This window comes from Penaeus monodon, chromosome 38 (assembly GCF_015228065.2).
Source record: "Penaeus monodon isolate SGIC_2016 chromosome 38, NSTDA_Pmon_1, whole genome shotgun sequence".
NCBI lineage: Eukaryota > Metazoa > Arthropoda > Malacostraca > Decapoda > Penaeidae > Penaeus > Penaeus monodon.
The window spans coordinates 27,815,135-27,835,134 of NC_051423.1; the positions used below are offsets into that span (position 1 = coordinate 27,815,135).

The window sequence follows — 20,000 nt, forward strand, 5'->3', positions numbered from 1 at the left end:
AAAAAAAAAAAAAGACATTTACCATTCAGTGAAATTTGGACAATAAAGATAGAATGAATGAAAATATTGGAGTAGAGTGGTAGATTAGTATTACATGTTCATTCTCTAAAACAATATATCCTAATCGGGTTCATTGAAGTTGTACTTAGTAAATAAAAAGCCTTTTGGAGTAGTGCTTTGTCACAAAATTTTCCTAAATAATGACTTCCAGAAATGATATTGCACAATAACAGAGGGTATCTTTTCCTTACAGGTGATTCTGTTCCAGATCTTCTTGAAGAAAGTTTAGACCAGATAAGCTTGAATGATGAAGTAACCTGGGACTTTTAAATTCACAAAATATGCCTTATTGTATATTTAGTCAAATTATCAAATTGTTCCATTTTAAATAAAACATATAATTTTCCTTATATGTACACACATCGCATTTTTTTTCTTTTACTAAAAAAAAAAAAAAAAAATTTGTGTGTGTATGTACAAGTAAAATACCACTGAAATGTTATATTGTCTCTGTTCCTTATTAGGTTGACAGATATTAAAGAAATTGTTATATTTTAGCGTGTAAGTGCAGTATGCTTTCACTTACCTGCTTCTCTATACTGTAGCTATTTACTGTATAGCTAATGATATGTACTTGTATGTACAAATTAGATTTTTTAAGAATGTGGCTTACATAAAAAGAAGGTATTTTAGGCATTGTGTATGAAAAAAAAAAAAAAAAATTAAGAATATTCCTCTTGATTAAAAGGGATCCACAAACATGTATGTACAGAGTTTTCATTTGAAGCATCCTCTAGTGTTGTGTTTCTTCATGTTGTTAAGTGAGAATACAACAGTGCTTTCCTTTTTATGACTCCTTTTTTTAGATTGTCTACTGTTTCAAGTAATATAAATTGCACTTTGAAGAATGGGGATTAATAATAATAAAAATCAGACTCATTAATTCATTCTTGAAATTTATGGACTTATTTATCCCCCATGAAAAGAAATTATAGCATATATTGTTATTTCAGAATTAACTGTAATTGCATCAAATATCACTTACATTTTGCAACATAATGCAGAATGGTTAAAATGCAAATGAGGATACAGGTCTGTGAGAACAGAGACAGCAATTATTTCAGTGTAGAAGAGCTATTATGAAACAATCAATGATTGTTAAGGGTAAAAATGGGTGTCGGAGAAGTATGAGAGGAACAAGGGAGAGTATAGGAGGAATGTCAGGTGGGGGTAGGACCCAGGGAAGGACACTGTTGTGACAAAAGGGAGCCATGTGTGTATGCAGGAGGGGAAGGGATAAAAAGAAAGGAAGAGGGGCTGGTGCAGATTGAGCAGGGGTGTGTGTGTTGGGAGGGAGTGAGAGGAAGATTTGTTGGGGAAGCATGAGTAGATGCTGGCAGTCACTTTGAGTGCAGAGAGATTGGAGGGTAGATTAGGGATATGCATATTTTTTGGTTATGATTAGAAAATTCTGAATATTCTCAAGAGTTTCTGAAAGGGAGTGAGGTTGGGAGGTCTGAGAAACAGGGTTTTTCTTATGATGGGGCAAAGAGGGGACAGACGACTTAGTAGCAGAGGAAGAGGTAGGTGTAGGGATGGGGGGATGTTTGCCTGATAGTTTATGGATCTGATGCCAAACAGCTGAAATGATGTAGATGTAACTGAGGAAACAAAAATTTTGCCACTATTTCTTTTTCTGTTCCAGATGGGATGAAGGGGGGCAGATGCTCTTTTAAAGGAGATAAAAAAGTGATAATTGATTAGGGGTGCCTTGTTTGTAGTGATAAATGTTCCAGGTTGCACGTTTAACGAAGTGTTTGGTGCAATCAGGGTTCCACCATGGAACACATTTGGAGGTCTAAGGTCCTGGTTTCACTATAGCTGTGAAAAATTGTTTCATATATGAAATGGACAAGCAGGGCGATGGAGGGGTAGGAATAGTAGAGAGTGAAGTGAAGGTATGCCAGTTGGCTCTATCAAAGCACCAGCATAGGGGGTTAGGAAGTGGTACATATGAAGAAGGAGAAAGGAGGACTGGAAAGTGTTCACTATAGAGAAAGTGGTTTAAAACTGACCAATGGAAATTGAAATGGAGAGAAGGGGAGCAGAGAGAGAGGTCAAGGCATAAAAAAATGTGTGCATTGGGAGCAGAGAGAGAGGTCAAGGGATAAAAAAAATGTGTGCATATGTCAAAGTCTGTGGGGATATTTGAATTAAGAATAATATGGTCAGTTGTGGAGAGGAAGCATTCTAGAGATCGGCCTTGGGACTTGGTGATAGAATCACCCCAAAGAATGTGGTGGCAGTTAAAATCACCAGCTACAAGGAAAGGTGGCTGGAGTTGGGAAATTAGAGTTTCAAAGGCAACAAAGTCAATGGGGTGGGAAGAGGAGAAGTAAACTGTGATCCAACAGTGAAGAAAGATGTGGATAACTGTACATGGGACAGCGGTTTGAAAGGAAGGTATGACATATAGATGAGACATAAAGGGAGTGTGAGGAAGAGACAAAATGGTAATGGGCATTGATATAGGAGGATGAGTAATAAAAGACTCTTGGAGGCAGATAATGGATGTGTTACAAGAAGAAAGGATATGACAAAGGTCAGGTCTGTGAAAATGGAAATTGTGTATATTCCAATGTCGGAGAGCTATAACTTAGTTGATCAATGAGTGATAATGGTTACAGTGCATGTTGGAGAATTTGAAGGGGAAGGAGCTAGGGGGTGAGATAAGGAATGAGAGGGGGGAAGTGGTGTAGTATCAGGAGGGATATCAGGGGAAGGGCATAGTTGTAACATAAAGGGATTCACGTGTATATCCAGGTTAATGTAGGTGGATCTGGAGGAGACTAGTGTCTGAGGAGTAAAGGCAAAGTTAGATGGAGGTGAGTGTGTGGTAGAAGAAGGGGTGAAACATTTAGTCTGTCTCCTACAGGTAGTGCGGGGAGGGAGAGGGGATGGTGTTGGATTGGAGTGTCTGGATTTAGAATGGCAAAAGAATTTGACTGGGGAAGGTAGGGGTTAGAAGGGGGAAAGAAAAGTAGAAGGGGAAAGGGATAGGGGAGGGTGTAGGAAAAATTTTTGGGGGGAGGGGAGGGGGGGAGCGAGTGACATTACGGAGTGAGTAGAATAAACCTCGTGAGTCCCCTGTCTGGTTTATCAGAGTAAGGCCAAGTTTTAATTTGAGGTTGCCACCCCAGACCAAAGTTTGGGAGTGGGGGGAGCCCCTTTAAATTTCATTTGGGGGGTGCCCCAGTTGGCACAGCGCATGATGTGAGAGCAGTTGATTGGTATGACCCGGGGGGCACATATAGAACGCATTTGGCTGTGAAACGACATTGTTTGGCAGGATGTCCTAAATGCCAAAAATTTGTCACTGATGAGGAGGAGGTTGGTATGGTTGGGCAGAGAGGGATTGTCCATCAACATAAACATTAAAGGGAAGGTCATGTTTACAGAGTAATTTTGGCAATACTGGTGGGGTTCTTACTATGACCTCTGGGAGGAATGGAGTAACACTGTACTGGTATCACTTCATAGTCTGTGAGGCAGGCGAGTAAGTCGTCTCCACAATCTGACCAATTTTTGTTATAGATAGGGCAGTTTTCTGGGGAGATAGAGACAGTTCCAGTACAAGTATTGAGGGGTGGATGAGGTTCTGCAGGAATGGAGTTGCCAGAGAGATCAATTAGAATTGATAATGCTCTAGCTTGGTTTTCAGATGTTACTGTGATGAAATGGGAACAATCAGGTCGACTACGGAAAGAGACTTTGCCTACTTGTTTTTAGAGACATTGCTGGAAGAGAAGAGTGTTGTCAGAGTAAGGGGCTGGGGAGGGATCACGAAAAATCGGTCCCATTTGGCTGGCTAAATAAAGTATGTGTGGAAGAGGGAGTAGTGTTGAGGGAGTTAGTATTATGGAGAGGTAGACAATAAGGCTGTAAAGTAGTAATAAGGGAGGATGGGGTGATTGATGAAGAAGGTTGTGGGGGTAGAGGTGATGAAATTGAGAATGTTGGGAGAGTAGGAATGTCTCCTGGAGATTGAGTGTTGACTTGGGTGGATAATGTACTAGTAGGCATTGAGGAGGGGGTAATAATTGCAATGTTCAGAGTTGTGGTCAAAGGAGAGCCTGAGGTCAGGGAACCAGGAGAATTGGTGGGGCTATTTGATGAAGGGGCAAGCCTCATTGCCCCTAACAAGGGTATAACATCTTCATTATTGGCCATGGTAAACCTAGAGTATGTTGGGGAGAGAAACAGTCCACCCCTCTGGGTCCCCTTGAGGGGTAAGGGCTAGACAACTAAAATAGGAATGCTGTGCCCATGGCTCCCTCAGGCCTTTCAGGACTGGCATAAAGTCGGTCTTTCATCCTTTCGGCATGGCTCTCATAACTTAGGAAGTGGCCAGTAGAAGGGGTTGGAGAAAGGATAAAAAAAAGCAGGAGGGGATAAAGACTGAAAAATTAGTTGGATCGGGGGCTGGGGCCCTAAGGCAGGGGAGATCCCGCACGGGCCCCAGTTCACCTGAACCCCACGAAACAAGGGCAAGGATGGGGAAGGGAGGGGAATGTAAGGGTAAAAAGAAATATGGAAGGATACTTTTTTGGGGAGAATGGGGTTTGAAAAAGGGGGAACCCTCTTTCCCCCAAATAAAAACAAAATCATTTTTGGGTATAGTAAGTTTGGGTAGTGTAAAGATAAATTCCCCCTTTCAGGGAGATGATGGGAACCATCTTTTTTTCCACATAAGGGTAGATAACTAATCGGGAAATACAAGCCGTTTTTCTGGGGCTTTTCAGGACTGCCCCAAAAACCCAGCCCTTTTACCCTTTTAAATGTGGCATTACAACAAAAAAAGGAAATGGTTAATGGTTAAGGGTTTAAAAAGCAAGATAAAGTGCAGACATCTAAGGTCATGTAGCATATTTTAATGTTGGGGAAGGGGGGTTTGATTTAGGTTTATTTGTCAAGGGGAAAAAGGAATGATGAGTGAAAGGGTTAGGGGGGGTTTTGGTAAGGATTTAGATTAGATGAAGGATATGTATGCGTTTGAGGAAAGAGAATGGTTGTTAAGCAGAAAGTGTGGGATCTGTAAGGAGTGTGATGGGTTTGGGAGGTCGGTGAAGGGAGGATAGGGGGGGAAAACAGGGGGATGAGTTTTTTAAAAAACGTGGGACGATAATAGGATGTGTGGGAAAAAAGGGGAAACTTTAATAAGAACATAAGGTGGATCAGATGTGACACGGAAGGAGTGTGTTAGATGGGTGGGCCAAGCGTAAGCAGGCGAGAGGGTTCCCAAGTCTGTTCCGATGAAATGGAGTGACCAGGAGGAGATGATATTTTACAAAATGTAATTTATTAGTGCGGGGGGTTGACCAAAAAGATTGCCATCGATTTACAAGAAGGTTTTAAAGTGTGGGAAAACCCGTGGGGGGGATACGGAGGAAGCGTGGTGGTATGATGGGACATAGGGGTGGGTGCTAGTGTATCTCCCTTTTCATTGCCGGGGTTTCCCAACAGGCAGGGCACCCAGCAAAATTGATTGTTTTAGGGTGTGGATGGGTAGAACAACCAGTTTGGATCTTAAAAAAAGGGGGGTTTGGGTGTGTATTGATTTTAGAGAGTAATGAGTTACGGGAGTCAGTAAAAATTTAAAAGAGGAAGAGGAGAGTGAGATAGTGTTTAGAGCAAAAAGGAGTGCTTTTACAGTTCGTAGAAAGGAACTGGATTCAGGGGGAAAGGGGAGTATTGAAAGCGATTTGGGAAGTTTACTGAAAAACCCAGCCCCGGAGGGGTTTTGGAGCCATCAGTATATGCGTAAATGGTGGAGACATGGTCAAGGAAAGGGAAAAGGGGACAAAAGGGAGGGATTTTTGATTTTGGGGGTCGGGGAAAACAAAAAGAGAAAATATGGGGGTGAGGTATAACCAGGGAGGGACGGAATGGAAGAGAAGGGAGAGGTTGGGAGGGGGGAAAGGGAAAATGGGGAGGGGGTACCCATTGGGGGAGAAAGGGGAGTAGGTAAACTGGAGGATGAAGTAAGGTAAGAAGTAGGGTTTGTGGGATAGTTATTTTTAGTGGGGGAAATTTGGGGGGAATCGAACATAGCATTGGGGGAGAGAAAAGGGCACAAAGTGAGATAGAGATGGTATCCCTGATTCAGTGTAAGGCTTCAACTGGAGGGAGCGAAAGGCCCCTAGTGCTAAGCAAAGACCAGAGTGAGGGATTGTTTTAAGAGGGAAAGGGAGAAGTTGAGGCAGAGGATAGATAGGCCCCATAATAAAGAGTGGAGAGGACAAAATAACTGAAGTAGGGAGTTTTGCGATTGAGCCCCATGATATATGGGATAGATTTTTTTAAGATTCAAAGGCGGCAGAGAGCTTTGTTTTAATATGTAAAATTGGTCTTGCCAGGACATTTTGGAGTAAAAAATGCCCCAGGAATTGCAGAGGAACGCTTGGAGTGGGCCATATAAGAGATGGGGGTGGGGGGCCCTACAGTGAGGAAAAAAAAAAGGATGGAGAAAGTTTTAGAGGAAAAAAAAGTGGAAAGCCAGGGTTTTGGTGGCCCAGGAAATACTAAGAGTTTGAGATTGAAGAAATTGGTAGGATTTGTAGGATTTTGCCAGAGGAAGATGGTTAAACATAACATATAGTGTGCCCGGGCTCCGGTGGTAAAATGTACAATTTTATTAACAGCAGAAGGAATAAAAGTGGAAATGAGCCACGCCTTGTGGACCCTTGATTGAAAAAAGAAAGATGTTTGGGGGCAGAGGCAATTTAAAACTAAAAAGTGCGTTGGAGAGGAAGGATTTTAGAAGAACATATCAATGTTTTTTCTAGATCAAAAAAATGCTAGTAGATTCTGGCATGCAAATGCAGATTTTATTAGTCTAAAAATGGAAAAGGGGATCAGCTGGTTCGGGCACGGCGGGAAAACAAATTTGGGGAAAGGAGAGAAAAAGATTGGAGATCAAGAAAACCCATTAAGCGGAGTTCGCCATTCGCCTAATAGTTTGCAAAGCAGCTAGTTAGTGCGAGGGGCGATGTCTTGAGGGGGTACAGATTTATTGGGTTTTCGGGGAAGGGAAGGAAAAGGTTCTCGCCAATTAAAAGGGAAAATTCCTGGTCCATATGGGGTTTTAAAAATTTTTTTAATGGGAAGGTAAGGAGGAAGATGGGAGTGCTGGAGCATACGGTGGGAAATCCCGTCAGACCCTTCGTGAGTTTTTTAGGGCAGCAATGGGTCAGAGGAAGAAAATGGAGATATAGGACTCACGGAGGAGGGGTGAAGGTAATGGGGACGTTTTGTGGTTTTAAAAAAAGAGAAGGTGGAGAAAGGGGGAAAACCCCACTATGACCTGCTAAAATAATCACCCAGTTCATTAGCAACTTGGAGAGGACAGAAATGGGTACCCAAATAGGAGGAGGGGGGGGATGGGGGGATGTTGCCTGTAGTTATGGATTCGGCGCCAAAATCGAGATAGTGTAGGGATGTATTAAAGAAAAAATAATTGCCAGTATTGTTTACATTGGATGTACGAGAAGTGGGAGATGCTTTTTTAAAAGGAATAAGGGCTGATACTTGATTGGAGTATCTCTCTTGTAGCGGTAACTGCCAGGCTGCACTTTTTAAGCGAAGGCTTTAGGCAATCAGAATTTCCCCAATGGAACAATTTGGAGGATATGGTCTTGGGGTTTTCGAGGGAAGCTGTATGGCAGCTTTTAAAGACTGTATTTGTGAAATACTGTATCATTTCGAAATGGAGGTGAGGGAGGATGGGGGGGTATGAATAGAGAGAGTGAGGAATGTATGCCCGTCGGCTCATCAAAGCCCAGCGTGGGGAGTTAGGAAGTGGTAGTAGAAATAGGGAAAGGGGAATGGGAAAAGGGGCAATAGGGAAAAGGGGCTAAGACGACCCGGGAAAACTAAATGAAGAAGGGGGAGATAGAGAGAGGTAATGCATGAAAAAGATTGGGGGGTTTTATCAAAGGGTGGGGCGTCTGAATTTTGAATAGTAAGGTCGCTGTAGAGAGGAAGCGCTTAGAGATCGGCCTGGGAGTTTGATAGAGTCACCCCCAAAAGTGGGCGGCAGTTAAAATCCCAAAAATAGAGGAAAAGGGGGTTGAAGTTTGGAAAATTTGATTTTCAAAAGCAACAAAGTCAATGGGGTGGGAAGGGGAGAAGATACGAAATCACTGTGATCCAACGAGAAAGGGAAAATAGAATAATGTGCAAGGGCATTTGGTTTGAAAGGGGGGTGTGACATAAGGGTTTCTGATTTATAAGTAGGGGGAGGGCAAAGGGAATGTGGGGAAAAAACAAAAAGATAATTGGGGATGGATTGGGGATTGTAAGAAAGGTCCTTTAAAGGGATACAATAAGGGTTATAAGAGGAAAGGTATAGAAGGGCAGGTCTGTGGGAGCGGAAACCCCGAAAATTCCCAAAGAAGGATAGTTATACTTTAGTGATAAGATTGAGTCGTTTTGGGGGAATTGAGGGGGAAACAGCTAGAGGGTGGGATAAGGACTGAGAGGTCTGAGATGGTAGAGGTGTGGGAGTTGGTTTTACTAGGAGGGGGGTTAGGGGAAAGGAGGGTCTGAGGAAGGGGATATTTTGGGTAAGGGGTTACGTTGTTTGGGGCGGGGGGGGGGGCGTGTTTTGGGGGGGGGGGTAGGAGGAAGGGGGTAGGGGGGATACTTTGGAGGAGGGGGATATCAGCAGTTATTGGAGGTGAAGGAGAGGAGTTTTAAAGGATTTGGGGGTTGAGTGCAGTTTTTTATTAAGTAATCTTAATATTTCAATAATTTCCTTTTGAGAGTTGGTTTTGAGGGGGTTTTTGGGGGGTAAAGGATTTTTGGAGGGGGGGGGAGAGGACTGGTGTCCAAGCATGGGCAAAGGGAAAGGGGGAGGTGATGTGGGAGGAGGGGGGGTGGAACTTTGTTTGTCGTTTGGGTAGGCGAGGAGGAGAGGGGAAGGGTTGGGGGTTTAGTGGTGATTTTTGGATCTGTAGTAGAGATTGGAGTGTCGGGGTTTTGGATGGGAAAGAGTTTGCTAGGGAAGGTAGGAGGTAGAAGAGGGGGAGTTAGATGAGGGGGTGGGTTAGGAGAATGGGAGAATGGGCAGATTTTTGAGTAAGGAATAAGAGAGAAAAAACCCCATCAAAATGCTCCTGTCTGGTTCACGTAGTGGAGTCCAAGTTTGAATCTGAGAGTTGTACCTCAGACTCAAATTTTTGGTGGACGCCCCCATAAAAACATTTGGGGGCGCCCCGTTGGCAATGGCGTGATTGTGCAGAGCGTTAGATGGGTATGGCCAGGTTGGGCAAAGGGGCATGGCTTAGAACGGGGAATGTTTGGCTGGGTGTCCTAGACGCCAAAATTTTTAGCGTGGGGGAGGTTGGTATGGACGAACAGGGGGGGATTCTCCTCCTATGTAGACGTTAAAGGGAAAAGGGATGTTACGGAAGGTAATTTGGCTATGTTAAGGGGTTTTTTTTCGATGACTCTGGAGGAATGGAGTAGACTGTAGATGTTTTCCCAATTTGACAATCTTTTTCATAGATTGGGCAAATTTTTGGGGAGATTGAAAAATGTTCCGGGCAAGTATGAGGGTTTGGGTGGGGTTCGCAAGGAGGGTTACCATATAGGTCGTTAGTTTTTTTAAAGCATAGCTTTGGTTTCGGATGTTACGTGACAAAACGGGAGCGGTCGGGCGGTACGGAAAAAGATTTACCTACTTGTTTTTTGGAGACATTTGGGGAAAAGAAGGGTTTGTCAGGTAGGAGCTGGGGAGGGGCACGAAAAACGGTCCCCTTTTGGCTGCGCTAAAGGAGTATCAAGATTTTTTAGAGATAGGGGGAGTAGATGGGTAGTGTTTAGGGAGGTAGTGTTTGGAGAGGTGGGGAAAAGGGTGTAAGGATTTAAAAAGGGGGGATGGTGGTTGATGTTTGGGGTTGTGGGGGTAGAGGTGTTGAAGTGAGCATGCTGGGAGAGTGGAAATGTTCCTTAAGGTTGAGTTTGGGTAGTACTAGTAGGCATGATGAGGGGGTAGTTATTGCAGTGTTCGGGCCGTAGTCAAAGGAGAGCCTGGGGGGCAGGAAAGGGTGGGGCTATTTGATAAAGGGGAAGCCCATTGCCCCCTTAGTGGGGGTATGTTTCAACTGGGGAGGTAAGCCGGATTATGTTGGGGGGTAAAAACAGTCCACCCTCAGGGTCCCCTTTAGGGGTAAGGGTAGGTAATAAATAGGGGAAAAACCCTGCCCAGGCTCCTCAGGCCGTTCAGCACAAAGTCAGCCTTTATCCTTTCAGCAGGCTCCACACCTTTGGAGGTGAATAGTGAAGGGTTGGTGAAGGGACAGAAACGAAAAAAGGGGAAAGGAAAAAAAAAAAAACCCGCAAAAAAAGTTGAGGAGGGCTGAGCCCAAAGGTTTGGGGGGTTCCCCCTCTGGGCCCAGTCTCCCCCTTAACCCCCCAGACAACAACGGGCAAGGATTTGGGGGGGGGGGGGGGGCGTGTGGATAAAGCTTGAACAATAATCGGCTTGATAGCAATGATATTTTGAGTCGAGGACTGAGGCCCAAAGGCATGTGAGGTGATCCCGCATTGGGGTCCCAGTCTCCAGTCTCCTAAGCCATCCCACGGCACGAAATGGTCACTGGAGGGTATTATATATATGTATCTATAATATTATCGTATATCTATAATCTATATATATATATAATATATATATATATTTCACAATATATATGTGTGTGTGTGTGTGTGGTGTGTGTGTGTGTGTGTGTGTGTATGTTGGACAACATACTCATTTTATGAATCTCCTTCTCTGACTAAAGTGTTTTCATAGCTTCAGCAACCAGTCCGGGGATGAACTAGCATCACATAACGGCCTCCTTCCGAATGTGACGGGTTATCCCTTTTTACAGCTTTACAACATCTGCCTCCGAACACATTGTGGAATGTCCCATTCACCAGGAGGGGGCGCGGTACTCATTGTCCACTCCAAGCACACACCTGTCCACACCTGTATCAGCTGCGCGTGGCTCCCGTAGTTCACCCCCACCCCGTTTTCTTTTATTTTTCGCTTTGATTTCCTTTACTTCAATGTATTTGTCAGTTTTATTGTTTTCTACTTTTGTGTATTTAACATGTATTCTTATTCGCTTTGTATTATTATAATAGTCATGTTTTACCTACTTATTTTTTTCTTTTAACCGACAGACTAAACGAATGTATGAAAACATGACAAGCATAACACTGTAACAGTGGGATGTGGTAATTGTTTTGAGTATTCCGAGTGTTTCTGAAAGCGGAATGTCATGTTCCAGTGCTAAGAAGCGGAATGTCAGTGTTTTCCAGTGCTAGAAAGCGGAATGTCAGTGTTTCCGTTGCAAAGAAGAGCGGAATGTTCAGTGTTTCCAGTGTTCTGACAGCGAATGTCAGTGTTTCCAGAACTAAGAAGCGGAATGTCAGTGTTTTCCTTGCTAATAAAGGGTAATTGTCAGTGTTTCCAGTGGCAAGCGAGGCGAATGTCAGTGTTTCCATTATTCATAAAGCGGAGTCGGTGTTTCCAGTGCTAAGAAGCGAATGTCAGTGTTTCCATATTCAGAATGCGGAATGTCATGTTTCCATGCTAAGAAAGCGGATGGAGTGTTTCCCGTGCTAGAAGGGGAATATCAGTGTTTTGCAGTACTAAGAAGCGGATGTCAGTGTTTCCAGAACAGAAAGCGAAGTCAGTGTTTCCGTACTAAGAAAGTGAATGTCATGTTTCCCGTACTTCGAAAGCGAATGTCAGTGTTCCGGCACTCAAAAGCGGAATGTTCAGTGTTTCCAGTACTCAAAGACGAATGTCGTGTTTCCCACAATTTCTCAGAAAACGGAATGTCGTGTTTCCATACTAGAAAACGGAATTCATGTTCCGTACTCAGAAAGCGGAATGTCAGTGTTTTCCGTACTCGAAAGCCGGAATGTCAGTGTTTCCATTTCTCATAAAAGAAAAGCGGATGTCAGTGTTTCAGTACTCGGAAGCGGAATGTCAGTGTTTCCAGTACTCAGAAGTGGAATGTCAGTGTTCCAGTACTCAGTAAAGCGGAATTCAGTGTTTCCAGTTACGAGAGAGCGGAATTTCAATGTTTTCCATGTTGTAAAGCGGAATGTCATTGTTTTCCAGTGTTTCAGAAAGTGGGGAATGTCAGTGTTTCCAGTATTCCGAAAGTGGAATGTCAGTGTTTCCAATGTTCCTACAATGGATGTCAGTGTTTCCAGGTGGTTCAGGAAAGCGAATTCAGTGGTTTTCCAGTGTTTCAGAAAGCGGAAGTGCGTGTTTCCAGTTTGTGAAGCGAATGTCAGTGTTTCCAGTGTTCAGAAAGCGGAATAGTCAATGTTTTCCAGTGTTTTGTGAAACCAGAATGGTCAGTGTTTCCACTGGAAATACTGACATTCCCGCTCTCTTAGCACGGAAACAATGACATTCCACCTCTTAGCCACTGGAACACTGACATTCCCACTTTCTTAGCACTGGAACACTGACATTCTTCTCTTACAGCACTGGAACACTGACATTCACTTTCTTAGCACTGGAAAACACTGACATTCCACTTTTCTTCGCACTGAAACACTGACATTCCACTCTCTAGCACTGGAAACACTGACATTCCTCTCTCTTAGCACTAGGAAACACTGACATTCGCGCTCGTTAGACTGAAACACTGACATTCTGCTCTTAATAGCACGGAACACTGAATTCCCCTTTCTTACAGCACTGGAACACTGACATTCCGCTCTCTTAGGCACTGGAAACACTGACCATTCTGCTCTTATAGCAACTGGAAACACGACTTCCCCTTTCTTAGCACTGAAACACTTGACCATTCCGCTCTCTTAGCACTGAAACACTGACATTCTCTCTCATAGCACTGTGCAACACTGACATTCCCCCTCTCTTAGCACTAGAAACCACTGACATTCTGCTCATCTTAGCACTGGAAACACTGACATTCCGCTCTCTTAGCACTGGACACACTGACATTGCTTTCCTTAGTACTGGAAATACACTGACATTCCGCTCTCTTAAGTCTGGAACACTGACATTCCGCTTTCTTAGCACTGAAAACACTGACATTTCCCGCTCTATTTGCACTGGGAACACAGACATTCTGCTTTTCAGAACACTTGGACACTGACATTCCATTTTCAGAACACTGGAACACTGCCATTCCACTTTCATAATATGGAAATGCTGACTTCCACTTTTGGAATATTGGAAACACTGACATTCCACTTTAATATTACTGGAAACACTGCCATTTCCACTTTCAGAACACTGGAAACACTGACATTTCCACTTTGAATTTTGCTCAAAACCCTATCATCCCACTGTTTACGTGTTTATTCTTGTAATTCGTTGGGAAGACAGTCGTTTTAGTCCTGTCCCATTTTTTTTTGAAAATAAAAAACTGGATAAAGTTAAATTGAAAAATGCAGAGCAAAAATCATATCATGATAGTGATATGAATGCAAAAGCATCATCTAAGACTTGGAATTCAAAACCTGAGTTATATACAAATAAATTGATTATGGTCACGATTCACAAACTTGTGCTTACGCAACAATAAAAACATCCTGGTGTGGATTAAATGGGATAGCCTGTGGCCATGCCCGAGTTTGTTGCAGACAATTACAATAATACTGATGAAATTAAAAGGGCTATATAGCTAGAAGAACTGCGGAGCACTGTAAAGAATGCAAAATTGATGAAATGCAGAATTTGAAGTGGAGGTGTTTAACATCTACCTATATGAAATGGTGGAACAAATGACAGAAATAATTGGTAAAGAATGGGAAGGCTTCACAATCATTAGAAATGAAGCAAAAAGACAAATGTGGAATGAAAGATGAAATCCTGGATCTAACAGACATGCAATGAAAATTAAAAAGAATAAAACTTGGATAATCAAACAAAATGAAAGAAGCAGAATGGATCAGATTAAAATGTGAAGAAAAAGACACCTAGAGTAAGTAAGTACCAGATTAATAAATGATAAAATCACAAATGAGCTTGTAAATGAAAGGGGCTCAGTGTTAATGGTGGGAAAACCATTGTATTGTAACATATGTGGATATTCTTATATATAAAATATTAAGGCAAGATAAAAATAATACAATAACTTGGATCCATTATAAACTGATTTAGAAAAGTTTTGATATTCTCAAATGGCAGATCTTCAAGACAAACAATGAGGATTGGCAAAATTATCTTCTAAAGCAGAAAACATCTTAACTACAATATGAGTTGGGAATTGGCATTTTTCTGACTTTTCTAGTTGTTTGGTGTGTTTTTAATCCTAATTCTGGTAGTATGGTTTGCATCTACTATTTAGACTGGGTCTTATTCTTTGGGGATGATTGTTGTGGTGTGAGTGCCCACAGGCATGGCTTGTGTTGAAAGGTTGAAGTGGAGATCAATGGAGTAGGAGGCTCCCTAATCGTTAATTAACTGAGCAGGACTTTTGTGCTGCTGTTGTCGTGGTGGTCTGAGGATTGGGGGAATTCTGATCTCTCGGTTCCAGATTCTGGCTTAAGTAACGTGTGCTGTGTAAGCCTTCAGAGAACGAGGGAGCCTTCTGTCCAATGAGCGAGGACAATGCTGGGACCTGGGTGACCCAACCTAGAAATGCTGAACGTCAGGCTGCGGAGTCCTATGCTGCTACAGTACTTCCCCTGCAGAAAGTGAGCTAAGCAAGCTAGCGAAATACCATGACGTGTCACTCCGTGGTTCACCATTTGTAGATGGGTTGGAATCTACTATTTGACTGTCTGTATCTCTTTTATGGATGGATGGTTTGTGGGTTGTGAGTTTTTTTGCTGTTAAGTGCAGCATAGGGAATGATGGGAGCTGACTTTCAGGTTGTGGGTTGTGCTGCAACATAATGTATAGCAGTGAAGCTTGGATCAAAAGTACAATAATGTAAAAGAGAACGAGGCAAATTGAGATGTTATTCTTAAAAGCAAAAAATAGTACGGACTATTCAGATTACCAAAGAGTGCTAAGACCACAAATATACACGAACCATAGAGCAAGACAGTTACTATGTTTAGGGGCAGTACTTAGAGGAGAGACCTAGAGATACAAAAGGAAAGAAGCAATGGAAAACAACCTGTGTGTTATATCTTTACAGTGTTGCTGCAAAAATTAGGGAGGGGTGGGGGAACATGAGAGCAGGAACCGAGTTGATTAGTAGTGGCAGAAAATAGATTGGCATTCATGTGGCCCTGACATTAAAGACATGTTAATGTCCCATAAGGTAAGGTAAAATAAAATAGATTGCCTCACTGCAATACTACTTGTTAATCTATGCAAACACATTTTTTTTTTTTTTTTTGGCAAAGTTGGAGTGGGCATGTTCCATGCCTTTAATTTTATTTTTTTAACTCTTAAACTGATAAGGAAGCTTCTATCCCACACCCATTAAAAGTTGGAACAAACCCATTTAGCAAAAAATTAAGAAAACACTGTCCTTTACTGTCCACTACAGTAAATTAAAAACACAAATTTACACACTTTTAAATGTAATGAATCCTTATCTTCGATAAAAGGTCAGAGGAAAGGTCTACAACAAGAATCTTACACAATATATATTTCTAGATATTTCTATAAACTACAAATGCATTTAGGCGTTAAAAAATAACTTCCTGAACAAGGAACCTCAACATTAGTTACACTTCAGGTAGACTACAGGGCCATCATTTTTCAGCCAATCCTCATATGAACCTACATAGAACCCTTAAAATGAAAACAAAAAAGCATTAAAGCATGAGTGACAATGTAATTTAGAGAAAAAATGTTATTTAGGGGAAAAAGGTATATCATTATGGTATCTTAGTTTATATCATCATTATAACCATTATACTGCATTTTTTAAGCCAAGATAAAATACTTTTATTCCCATGATTAGTTTCAGTTTCAACAATTACTTAAAACCTTGTTATTGAAATTAATATACTGTAACTACATTCCAATTAAACTAATAATAATATAAAAAAAAAAAAACATTATATATATATACTAATACCCATATATGTGATTATATATACACATATATTATATATATATAATATACACCTATATATATATATATATATATACACACATATATATATATATATTACACATATATATTATATATAATTACAGCCTATATATATCTAGATATATGTATAATTATAGGTATATATAGTATATAATATAATATATGTTATATATGTATATATATTATATATATATACATATATATATATATGTATCTCTATATTATATATATATACTATATATATATATCATCTATCATATACTTTATATTAATATATACACTCTATATATCATATGTAATATATATAGATATCTTATATATCTCTCTATATATATATATATATTATATATATATAAGATCTATATATATTATATATTATATATATATGGTATAAATATATATAATATGTATATACTATACATATATTATATATATATATATATCTAGGATATATATAATCTATATAAGTTATATATAGTATATTCTATAGGTATATAATATACTATCTCCTATATTATAACTAATATATATAATACTGATATTATTATATCTATTATATAATATAGATCTATATGTATATATATATATATATATATGTATATATCTATATATAATGTCTATAGATAGTATATCTATATATATATATATGTCTATCTATATGTATCTATATATCTATATATGTATTATTATGTATATATATATATATATCCTTGTAATATATAGATATATATTGTATATATATAATGTATGATATATGTATATATATTATATAATAGATATATATAATGGTATTACACTGTATATAAAAAAAATTAGCCCTATATATATATTGTCTCTATATATATGTTACTAATTAATATGTATATATATCTATCTATCATATATATATATATATATATACATATATTCTACTATATATATATCTATATGATATCATATATATACTTACATATATATATATATCTACATCTAACTATCCTCTATCTATCTCTATATACATATATCTAACATATATATATACATATATATATAATATATATATACATAATATATATATCATTATATATATATTATCTGATATATCTATGATATATTAAAATACATGTATATATATATATATATCTATCATATAGATATATGTATATATATATATATTATATATATATTGTATATATATATATACTATGTAATAAATAATATATATATATGTATATATATATATATATATATATAGTATATGTATAATATATTCTCTATATGTATATATATCTATATATCTGTATATCTATATATATATATCGTATATATATCTATCACTATATATATTATATTCTATACTATATAAATATATATATATATATATATATATGTTACAAACTAGAAAGATTAAAGAATATTCTTAGATTTCCAAAACCCTTATTTGCCTTTCTAATGTATACTTACTTACCTTTCTAAAGGCATTTTTACCTTTCTGAAAAAGACTTTCTTTCCTTTCAAAGGAACACCTAATCTTTTAAAAGATACTTTATTTTATCTTTCTGATGATCATTTCTTATTAAAAATTTCCTGCCTTTTTCCATACTTTCTTAGGTCTCTCAATTGTATTTTTTTTCTTTTTTACTATTTCAACAAAATTTTCTACTCTCTCTATAAAATAAATTGTTACTTTCCTAAAGCACACATCCACACAGTGCCCAATGTTTCTTTCTTTGTTTTCTTTCTATTCTAAAGTTTATTACTAGCCTAATCTGACCTCACCTTTTTATCCCATCCTCAGATTTCTGGAAAAATTTGTTTTTAATTACAATATAACTATTACTGATGCTCATAGTTTTATGATAATAATAATAATGATTATGATAATAGTATAAATTTACATAAAACCTCAAGGAATGGGGTAAACAGGCAAGATCTGGTAGGCCTGGTAAGACACTACTCAGTGACTAGGTAGTTGAAAATCCAGTGGACACTGCATGTACCCTTTATCAATGGGTTTAAGACCACCCTTAACACTCCAAGAATACATCCTTACCTAACATTTTTGTAGCCAGCTCCTATCATAGCCAACTGAGCCGTCCTTGCACGAATACCCCCTAGACACATTACAACGATAGGATCATCGACATCAGGCTTCTCAAACCCAAATTTATCAGAAAAGTCTTCGTCTGGGAGCAGGATACCTACTCCTAATGCTTGTACTGGAATATATTAAAAGGGGTGACTTTTATATTAATCACTGTGAAAATAAATTAATAAATATATCTGATCCTAAATTTTTATATAGATAGAAAGGAGAGACTTTACTAAAGGAAAAAGTTATAATCTACTTTGTCTGCCAAAATATTTTAGTCACAACTGAAAAATAGGTCTACAAAAGGTCTTGGATATGATGTGTTTCAGAACTGAATGAAGGACTTAATCCAACCACCACAGATTTACGTTCTGCCCCCTATAGTTTTTTGTGGATTTTGTTAAATACAGATGGCTCCACATGTGCTCAGCTGACAAGGAGTTTATCAGTAGGCCCCAGTGATGAATCCTGATTTCCCCATTCCTTGAACTGGCAAGAATGTGTTTTTCTTTTCTTTTTAATACACATTATAATTGGATACTGTTATTCTTGTTTTTTGATGTTTGATTATTAAATCTATTGTTCATTCTTGGTAACATTTAAGACAAATAAAATAATACAAAATACCCTTTTCAAAAGTCAAGTAAAAGGGTAAACAGGTGAGATAGGTAGGACTAATAACTGACTCCTTGGTGATTAAGCATTTGTAGAGCCATCCGTACAGAAAGGGTTAACAGTTCTTAAATTTTTCTTATCTTTTCTTTTTCTTTCTCAAACTAGGTTATCCTCTCACATTTTCATTTCCATAAATAACAGGTGTGCTGTATTCAGTACTTACAAACTATGTTCTTTGATTTTGGGATCATTCCACTTTCGTACAGTTCCTTTGGAAGGCGAACATCAATCAGCGTCACACCTTCTTTATCTAGCTCTTTTTTCAGCTCAACAAAGTCAATATCTGTAGAACCAAAAGTAGGAGAGAAATATGGATTTTAAACATGAACAAAATGTAAATGATGGAATGTAAATCTGATAAATAATGAAAGTGACAAAAGGGGAGTTGAAATAAAGAAAAGAAGAAGAAGAAGAAGAGGAAGAAGAAGAAGAAGGAAAGCTGTTAGTAACTGTGACATCTCTACACATTTCATGGAAAGATCTGAACCAGATAATAAGCAATGAGTATTCTTAAGAAGAGTAAGAAGACAATGAAGAAGCAGACTAAGAAGACAAAGAAAAAGAAGTAGCAGAGGAAGAAGACAATGAAGATGAGAAACTTATTCCTTTCCCATTGATTCAAAGTTTAGTTTTACAATAAGTCAACATCATAATCCTTTATGGCAAATCTAGACAAATACCAACCCTGATTTTCAAGGCTGGCATTCAACTCCATTTCTCTATCACTCGCTACTGCTCACACTGTCTTATTACAAAAATATTTGATAAACTCAGTAGCTAACCTAATTTGAACATAGAACTTCGACTACATCTCCTCTTAAATAACAAATCATTATTCATTGCAATCTAACTCCTACCTGAAAAAATATCTGGATTGCATTTCCTTGACTTTATTACAAATTTACTAAAATTTCTTACCCTTTGGAAGAGAAGGTAATGATGAAAACCTGTATGAAGACTGCAAACTGATTTTATTCATACATCTCACTTGTCCTTGAATCATAAGGGGTATGCGTGCAAGTCGATTCATTTCTGAAAAAATATAATCATAGCCATCAGTTTGAGTATTGTATTTGGTTGTGTTTTTACATACTCTATAAGGCATACTGGATAAAGTAAGAAGCAATGGCAGACGAAACTATGTTTCCATATTGACTAAG

General features: G+C 38.9%; 1 protein-coding gene and 1 pseudogene across 6 annotated transcripts in view; one reads left to right on the top strand and one right to left on the bottom strand.

Annotated features, from left to right (window-relative positions):
* LOC119596775 overlaps positions 1-20,000 on the top strand; it is a 68,579-nt pseudogene that overhangs the window by 27,585 nt on the left and 20,994 nt on the right.
* Positions 18,097-20,000, bottom strand: part of LOC119596563 (rhodanese domain-containing protein CG4456-like) — a 3,463-nt gene continuing 1,559 nt past the window's right edge. For 3 of the 6 annotated variants that reach the window (XM_037945870.1, XM_037945867.1, XM_037945868.1), the window contains exons 2-4: positions 19,759-19,872; positions 19,004-19,123; positions 18,100-18,292 (exon numbers count right to left, since the gene is read on the bottom strand). In XM_037945870.1, the coding sequence (XP_037801798.1) occupies positions 18,123-18,292; positions 19,004-19,123; positions 19,759-19,870 (402 nt within the window). In that variant the 5' untranslated portion in view covers positions 19,871-19,872 and the 3' untranslated portion in view covers positions 18,100-18,122. Of the gene's footprint in view, positions 18,293-19,003; positions 19,124-19,758; positions 19,873-20,000 lie in introns of all 6 variants that reach the window. The other 3 variants (XM_037945864.1, XM_037945865.1, XM_037945866.1) reach the window with 3 other exon arrangements.